The 9,307-nt window shown below is 43.9% G+C and overlaps 1 protein-coding gene across 1 annotated transcript; it reads left to right on the forward strand.

Moving 5' to 3' along the window:
* Window positions 1–1,071: 1,071 nt before the first annotated feature.
* On the forward strand, window positions 1,072–7,614 carry PDCL3 (phosducin like 3). Its single transcript, XM_050332623.1, has 6 exons — window positions 1,072–1,219; window positions 2,604–2,733; window positions 3,921–4,011; window positions 4,662–4,805; window positions 5,652–5,860; window positions 7,199–7,614. The coding sequence occupies exons 1-6, from the start codon at window positions 1,214–1,216 to the stop codon at window positions 7,339–7,341; spliced, it is 723 nt and encodes a 240-aa protein (XP_050188580.1). The 5' UTR covers window positions 1,072–1,213; the 3' UTR covers window positions 7,342–7,614.
* The last annotated feature ends 1,693 nt before the right edge of the window (window positions 7,615–9,307 follow it).

The following is a 9,307-nucleotide window of genomic DNA, read 5'->3' on the forward strand; positions in this document are numbered from 1 at the left end:
CTCCTCAGTGTTTCCTGAGTAATACTTTATATGGACTCAAAATAAAAGTAACTATCTAGAGACAAATTCCTTGTAATGCTAATTAGCTATGACCCAATCCTAACAATATTTTAAGTACTTCTAATTACACGTTTTAAGAATAGATAATATAGGCTTGATTGCATATTTTATTTTATTTTTTACCAGACCAGGGAAAGAAAAATAAGAGAAAAGCCAATGGAAAAATAAAACAAGGGATGAAATGCGAACAGATAAAAAGAGGCTCAATGAAGTGGAAGGAGAAGAATCACAGAATGGAGGAGGTTGGAAGGGACCACAGTGGGTCAGCTGGTTTAACCTCCCTGCTCAAGCAGGGTTGTCCTAGAGCACATTGCACAGAATTGCAACCAGACAGTTCTGGAATATCTCCAGTGAAGGAGACTCCACAACCTCTCTGGACAACCTCTTACAGTGCACAGTCACCCGCACAGTAAAGTTCTCTCTCATGTTCAGGTGGAACTTCTGTGTTCCAGTTTCTGCTCATTGCCTCTCATCCTATTGCTTGGTGCCATTGAGAAGAGCCCGGCTGCATCCTCTTGACACTCTTCCTTCAGATACTGACAGACATTGATAAGGTTCCCTCTCAGTCACCTCTTCTCAAAGCTGAACAGGCCCAGCTCAGTCTTCCCTCTTACGAGAGATGCTCCAGTCCCCTAATCCCTTTCGTAGCCCTCCTGGGCCTGCTCCAGGAGCTCCATGTCTCTGTTGTCCTGAGGAGTCCAGAACTGGACAGAGCACTCAAGACGTGGCCACAGGGCTGAGCAGAGGGGCAGGATCACCCCCCTCGATCTGCTGGCAATGCACTTGCTGATGCACCCCAGGATCCCACTGGCCTTCCTGGCCCCGAGGGCACACTGCTGGCTCACGGACAGCTTTGTCCACGAGGATCCCCAGGTCCTTCTCCAAGGAGCTGCTTTACAGCAGGCCGGCCTCCAATCTGTGCATGTGCTTAATCCTCCCGAGGTGCAGGGCTCAGCCCTAGCCGCATGACTCCACCCAGCCACACGCCGCCGGGACCAGCCTTATTAGGCGGTCCGGGAAGCGGCAGCGGCGCTGAGCCCGCCCTGCCGGGGAGCGCCGCCTACTCCGGCTGCGCCGCGCACGCCGAGACCGGCCCTGCTCGGCCTGGCCTTACACCCCGTGCCCCTCAGCGGGCCCCGGCCCCGCCGGCAGGATGCAGGTGAGCAGCCGGGGTGCCCCCGCACCCGGGTCGAGTGCGGCCGGAGCTGGGGGGAGCCCGGCCCGGCCCAGGGCTGCGGCCGCGCTCTGGCCTCGGGCCCCGCCGGCAGCCACGGGCCGCCCTCAGCGGGCGAGTGTCCCGGGGTGGGGCACCCCGGTTTCGTCCCCTTTCTAGGGGCGGAGGTGGCGGTCGTGGGGCGGTCTTGCTAGGAAGCTCCGTGGCTGGTTTTGTGGTGGTTTGATGATTTTTTTTGCAAGTGCGATACCTAGTTCGCTGCTGTAGTGAGCGGGTGCGCGTCTCAGGCAGTGCATCGGTATGTTGCTAGTCGATAGTAGGAACAGTGAAATGCCGTGTTGAGGGAAAATGACCACAGTCAGAGACAGAAAAAAAATAGTCTGGTGTTCTGGGGTTTTTTTTGCCCTACTTTTTTTTTTTTTTTTTTTTCCTTTACTCCTCCCCTCTGCCCCACGGCCTGTAGTCTGTGAGTACTGGGGTTTGGTCTGAGCAGAGATGTGGTTATATAGTTGTGAGCAGATCTATTGTAAACTATACTGATACAAGTCACAGCAAAGCAGTAGGTGTGTTCAGTTTTCAGAGTGGTTAGGCTAAGACAGTAAGGAACCACAATCAGCCTGTGGATGCTTATCACTGAGATTTCATGTATTTAAAAAAATAAAATTGCTGTCTAACTTGGAGAATCTCCTGCTGAGTAACTCAACAATACTCAGGTACCTATTAACCTTGTTTTGCGGGATTATTTCAACTATTTTACAGTCAAGTCTTTCTTTAATTTTCAGGAGTAGCGTAGCCATAGACTTAGATCTGATTCCCTAGCAATGGACTTGGCTGGCAGAGACTGTGCTTACTTCCTCTAAGCACTTAGGTGGTCCCAGTGGCTTGAATCTGCCAAGGAGATATGCTGAGAATTAGGTCTGGTCTCTGTGTGTCTTGTCACTAGTGCTTCCCAATGCAACAACCATTGCTTTGGAGGCCTGTTCTGCTGAGGCTAAGTGAGCCTTCTGCTCAGCGTACTTCCCTGTCACTCAGCTAATTTCCTCCCCTTTCATTTCAGTTTGTGAGAGATGTAACAGTGGTTATAATGCTTCAGACTTTAGTACCCTGCCAAGACCTCCTGTATGTGCTGTGAGCAGAATGGAATAAAATTAAGCCACTCTTCAGGGTGACTGGTCTGCAGCTCAGCTGGTCTGGGGCTGCAAGAAAGGCTCAGCATCAGGGGAATGCGCACTGTGACTTTCTGGTACCATCCACTCAGTTATCAGTTTTGCAGTGTGTTGTGTCTCTCGAAGAGCCTGCCGGTGTTAAGTTCTGAAAGTGGCAAAAGTTCTTCTTGAACAAATGGCATCCATTTGTTGTTCTGTTCTAGGACCCAAATAAAGACACGGAGTGGAATGACATCCTGCGCAAGAAAGGTATCCTTCCTCCAAAGGAAAACCTGGAGGAACAGGAGCGTGCAAAGGAAGAAGAGCAGTTTGCCATCCTTCAGAAGTCTCTAGGTGAGTGATCAGCCAACTCGGGCACCAGCAGCAGTAGGACAAGCCTTGGAATGGCTCCTGGGGGAAACTGTTGTACAAAGAAATGGCTGTCAGCAATGTGTCATTTTCCAAGTCTGTAGGGTTACTACAGCTTCATCCATGCAGAGTGATCATCTGTTAATGGCATCAGACAAATACATTCCTGAACACATGGATTCTTCCAGCACAGGAAAGCTTTGTACTTGATGTCAGCTTTGTGTTTTTATTTGTTTTTTATAGAAGTCAATGTTTGAAAGCTGAAATAAGAACAGTGCACAGGTGGTCTGCCAGGTGAATGTGCAAGTAAAACCATCTCATGATATTTCCTGTTCTATGCTTCCTCCGTTGTTCAGGGCAGTGAACAACAAACATTTGTGTGGTGCATCTTTGCTGCAGCTGCTAAACTTGAAAGCTCATGCAGGTACTTGTGTGCAAGTCTAGGCAGCCTTCAGCTCAGAGGCCTTTACATCATTGTCTTTCCATCTAAAGTGTGTAACGTTTTCTAAAAAAAAAAAAAAAAATCCAGTAGCAATAATAACGAGAGGCTGAGAGAGTTGAGTCTATTCAGACTGGAGAAGAGAAGGCTTCAGGGAGAACTTATGACACCTTCCAGTACCCAAAGAGGTACTGACAAGAGAGCCAGAGAGGGACATTTTTAGAATCACTGAAGAAAGCCATAGAATATCCTGTGTTAGAAGGAACCCAGATGGATCATTGAAGTATAGCTCCTAAGGGCAGCTCCAACTGTTCAAGGGCATGCAGTGATAGGACGAGGGGAAATGACCTTAAGATGAAGGAGAGTAAGGTTTAGATATTAGGAAGAAATTCTTTATTGTGAGGGTGGTGAGACACTGGAACAGGTTACCCAGAGAAGCTGTGGATGCCTCATCCCTGGAAGTGTTCAAGGCTAGGTTGGATCAGGGTTTGAGCAACCTGGTCTAGTGAAAGGTGTCCCTGCCCATGGTGGGGGTGTTGGAATTAGATGATCTCTAAGTCCCTTCTAATCCAAACCATTCTATGATTCTAAGGTAATACTAAAAAAAAAAAACCTACCTCATATTTCCAAATTATCTATCCTTAAAGTAAATAAATTCTTTTGGACTGGTAAGAGCTGATGAGTATTAATCCTGGAATGAGGTTTTGGTGATTTGATGTTTCTTCCATTCTAGTGAAAACTTATGAGGACATGACTCTGGAAGAGCTAGAAGAGAATGAAGATGAATTTAATGAGGAAGATGAAAAAGCTATTGAAATGTACAGGTCAGAGCAGCAAGCAGAATTTGGCTTTAATGATAATTGGAGGGTCTTTCTTTTATATGCTTTGAGATATTGTTGAAGAGATAAAGGATGTTTTTAGACCTGATGATGGAAAAAGGGGGCTGCATTTCTGGTCTCTTGTAGAGCTTCTAAGTGTCTTTAATAGGATAACAGTATTTGAATTCACTGTCCTTTATCTACAACCTAGTTTTGCAGAGATAATGTGCACCTGCTGAGTGCACGGCTGGGGATTCTGAAAGCTTTGAAAATCACCTCCAAGATATCCTAATTTTTGTGTGAATGAGATTAAGGTACTGCAGATTTGCATAATTACAGTGTTGGTTTCCTTCTCTCTCTTAAACTCTGTCATGGTTTTTGCCATTTAGTTTGGCATTTAGTTTCTTCTGCAGAAGAAATTCTGGTGAGGCCAGAAATGAGGTGAAAAAAGCATTTCATGAAACTTAGTTGTACTTCTTGCATGTTGGTGGTTTTAAGGTACGATGAAACTACAAGAACATCTACTGTGTCTTTTTGCTTTTGTTGCTCTGGGGTTTGAAGAAGCTGGTAATGTGCCTCTGAAGGCTAGGTTTCAACCAACTCTGTCAAAAAATGCATCTATTCACAAGATGTCTTTTCCATTCCTTGCTGTTCAGGCAGCAAAGGTTAGCAGAAATGAAAGCAGCTCAAATGAAGAATAAATTTGGGGAAGTTTTGGAGATTTCAGGAAAAGATTATGTTCAAGAGGTTACAAAAGCTGGAAAAGATATCTGGGTAGTCCTGCACCTCTACAAACAAGGGTAAGAATTTGTTTTTAACCATTAAACCTTTCACTGTCAATAGCTGAATATACTCTAAGATAAACGTGTGCTTATTGTGGAATTAAGGAACTGATTCTGGTGTTCTAAGGAATAATAAAAAAAAAAATCAGTAATTTCAGTACTGTTTACTCAAGACTGCTTAACTTTTCCAGTTCATGGTAACATCGTTCTAGAGCTTTTTTTATACATGTATATAAGACAGCTGCTATACAGGTAGCTACTGCCACTGAAATCCCCAAGCGTTGGAAATTATTTTAGATGAAGTGTAAGGGGCTGTGAATGAGAAGGATCACTATGTGATTTTTGCCTGGTTTCTTGTGGCATAAAAATGCAGTGAACAAGGTTTCTAGTCCTGCCATCATGATGGAAAAACTTGTAAAAAAGGCTTATTAAGTTGCTAGAGCTTTCTGGAAGGGGTTATAAATACTTGCTGTTGTAGATTGTCTCTAATTGATTCACAGGTGGTGACTGTCATTTGATTAATTTCTTCCAGGAGCTCTTTTTCATTTTACCCTTGCTCATGCAATTTCTAAAGATCTTAAATTCATAAACAAGTTTCTCTGAATGATAGAGGGGAAAGTTGCATTATTAATATATTAAAACAAAAAAACCCCCAAACCTACCAAAATCTCCAGTGATGCTGACCTCCTTTGAATGTTGGAACACCAGACAACAAAAGTATTCAGAAGTTGCTTCTGGTACGTTTGTCTTTCCAGGAATGCTACTCATCATGCTGATATTTCTGACCTTTCTTCTGGAGCAGTTTACTGTTTAATTTGTCTTTTTGTTTTTTTCCTTACATGTGTTTGTTGCTGTTCTTCACAGAATTCCACTCTGTGCCTTAATAAATCAACATATGAACGGGCTTGCAAAAAAGTTCAGAGATGTGAAATTCATCAAGGCTATCTCTACCACCTGCATTCCCAATTACCCTGATAAGAACCTGCCTACGATATTCGTCTACCTGGAGGGAGACATCAAAGCTCAGTTCATTGGGCCCTTAGTGTTTGGTGGCATGAACCTGACGAGGGATGGTGAGTGTCTGCATCTCCAGTCTTCCAAAGGAAAAGCAAAACTGCTTTGCTGGGAATGACAGAAGTGAGGCTTAGGAGGAGAAGGGAGGTACTAAAAATCATATTAGATTTTGGTTTTCACCCTTATGGCTCAACCACATGTGATTAAGACTATCTTGTAAAAGTGAGTTGTTGATAGTCCAACATATAGGTATTTATCTTACATGTGTGCAAGTATTCATGTCATGTGTTGGGTGAAACAACTTTTGCTGAATATATTAAAGGGTAAATTGTACCCACAGATGTTATTTGGGGCTCTTATACATGAACTGGCCTTGCCTAATAATCTGCACTTGCTAACTGGTGCTTGCCTACTGCATTGTAGGGCTTCTTGTTTCATTTTAAAGATAGTAACATGGTTGTCTGCTGTTCCTGACTGAGCCAGCTTAATTCAGTTATCATAGAAAGCTGCACAATGAAATTCTGCACTTCATTTTATTTATGCCTTCCCTCCTTCTCCCCTGAGCCCAGGTGACCTCCACTGGGGATTAAAGAAAGTGTGACATTGTATTCATTATTCTGCAATGTCTGAAAGGAAATTAGATTCGATGATAGGGTTGTCAGCAAGAATAGGAGAAAGGTTTCAACTGAATGTGTTGTATTGACTTTCTACCACTTCTGGGAAGCAATCCAGTCCAATTTGGGCCTACTGCTGATGGTGAAGTCTCTCTTTACTGTCTTGTTAAGGAACTAATAATTAGTCTGTGATGTAGAGGCAAAGGGGTGAATTCTGTTTACAGGGTACATTCCTGAAAAATATCTATAATTCAGATGTGTAATTGAATTCTCACATTTTTTTGCCCCTCACTAAATTTATTCCCAGCCTCTTCTGATTGTGATGAACTCAGTATATGATGGGAAAAGGTGTAATGTATGAGCAGTATTCCTTCACTAGCAATAGATGTGCAAACGTCTCTGCCCTTTTGTGGTTAGAAGGTAGAATTCACTTTCACTGGGATAGTTGCCTCTAAAGCTACTGCTGTGTATCCATCACTTCTTTTGCACTCCTGGTTAAAGGGAGCAGAGTGGCACTGGGGGTGCCACTGGTGGGCTCTGGAGTAGTGCCCTCAGACCTGTGCCAGCACTAGGGACTGTGAAAGGAGGGCTCGGCTGGAGCAGATTTGGGTGGCAGGGCTGGAGCTGGGACCTGGGCACACAAGAAGGGGAGGAATAGAGCAGGGCCCTGGTTTTGTTGGTGGTGATGGTAGGGTGATAAGAGAAGTCAGCTGGGGAGTAAAGAGTGGGCTTTTTCCAGTTAGCTCCCCTGCAATCATTACTGTCTTGTTTTGCACTGCACAGAATTGGAGTGGAAGATTTCAGAATCAGGTGCCATCAAGACAGACCTTGAGGAGAACCCCAGGAAGCAGATCCAGGACCAGCTGATGTCTTCAATCCGGGCGTGTATCCCAGCCAGGGGAGAGAGTGACTCAGAGGATGACTAAGTCCTATGACTGTATCACGATTGATGCAGTACACTTGCAGGCAGTGTTCCCACCTTGAGCACTGGAGATGATCATCAAGGCCTTGCTGAGCCCAAGAAGGGTAGCATTTCAAGACAGTCACTTATCTAGAAACTTCTAGAAACTAAAAAGGCTTTGGTTTTCTAAAAAAAAAAATTATTTCAGCTGCACTTAAGATGCTGAAAGACATTTTGTATTATGAAGCCTGGGTAAATATTACTCAAAAGTTTTAAAATATAGACATGAGTAGAAACAGAGGTCTCTTGTTATTATTTTCTTAGTAGATGTCTGACTTATTTAAAAATGTGAAATACGAAGTGGCCTTAAGTATACTGTTTTTGACAAGCTTAAATTGTGGAAGTCAAATCTAAGTAGCTGATCTTAAATAACTGGTTATAGCACTTTTATGGGGTGTCTCTTAGCTCGTGGTGCATAGACCTCTGATAACGTGGACTTCATGGAAAGGTAGGGGAGGTGATCCATGATGTGGGTGCTACTGAAGGTGATGTGTGGTCCTTTGCAGAGGTGCTGGCAGGAGGGACAACACAAAGCTATGAGCTGGGACCTCAGACGTCTTGAGAGAGGCCAGCATCTTGGTGATGGCCAGCACCTTCTGGGAGATGAGTGCTGCTGAGTGCAGAACCCCCCCTTTCATTTAGCAGTAGTATTTTACCTTTCACAAGGATTGAACTTCCTGCACCTTTATCTGATAACTGAAAGAAAATTGAAGTGGGGTTCAAGTGTGAAGGAGGGGTCTGTTGGCTGATTTCTTCCATCCTCAGAACTCTGATGTGTTACTACAGTAGTGTCATTGCCAGATGGGAGGGAAGGTGATGACTGAAGAACTCAGGTCTTCCTTGACAAAATTCTTTCATCTTCTAGGTACAGTAATAATAATTGAGGCCTTAGAGGCAAATAAACTGAAATACCATCTTATAGATCAGCTGACACTTGGAGCTGCTTGATTGTTTTGAGTTGAATTTAATGTCCACCTACACTTTCAGTTTGCCTACACTTGGGCTAACAAGCTCCAAGAGCTTTTGCTAACAAGGCTGCCCCAGGGACATCTTGTTATATTGCTGATGGATTCTGTGGGTGGATAGTACAGAATGCAACAGTCAATAAGCAGTGATATTTATCTACCTTTTTAGTTTTGTATTAGTTCATAGGGACTTCGAAGCACACTTCCTGAACTCTGTCTCCTGAGACAAATCAGTCCATAGTCCAAACAACAAATTGAAGTTCCTTAAACTTCAGGTGAAGTTGTAAAATCCTGGTGGAAGGAGCTTCCTCTCGGAGATTTAAATGGTGATGTGTCACCTCTTTTCTTTCGTGTGTGTTTGTTTTTTTTTTTTTTTCAAAATAGCTAAAATTGTGTAACATTGTGTAAGTGAGCCAAATGCAGCAGAATACAAGGTGCTAACTCCTGAATATTATTACATAGCAGCACATTTCTCATGACAGTGGGCTATCCTAAATGTTGTCAGACTTGATGCTTTACTGTACTCACCTACCACTTTGTACAGTGGGGGAAGGTGACAACTCTTCCTCCCCATAGAAACCTACACTGCATATTTTGCTTATTTTTTGCTTATTCTCATTTAGCTGTGCTTTGGAGTGACCTCTGAGCACATGGATTGTGTTCCTTTTGAAGGAAACTTGAGGAGCAGCCCCTGAAGGAAAAGTTGGTCCAAAGAGCTAGGCTAAAGCTAAACTGAAATAAGACCCTGTGGTGTGTGTAGAGAGGATGTTACATCCTCGGTCTCTCCCTCCAGATCTTTTGCAGTTGAGCCATCTGGATTGGTGATGCAGGCACAGCTGCCCTACTCTTGTCAACTCATTGCTAAAGTTTGTCCAGCCTTCTCGGAAGGGGAAATGGAATCTGCAATTCATCTTGCATCACTGCTGTGACAACTTAAGTTTGAAATCTAATCAAAAAGTAGGCAAT

This window comes from Myiozetetes cayanensis, unplaced genomic scaffold, assembly GCF_022539395.1.
Source record: "Myiozetetes cayanensis isolate MyiCay16 unplaced genomic scaffold, myiCay2020 scf5-8, whole genome shotgun sequence".
NCBI lineage: Eukaryota > Metazoa > Chordata > Aves > Passeriformes > Tyrannidae > Myiozetetes > Myiozetetes cayanensis.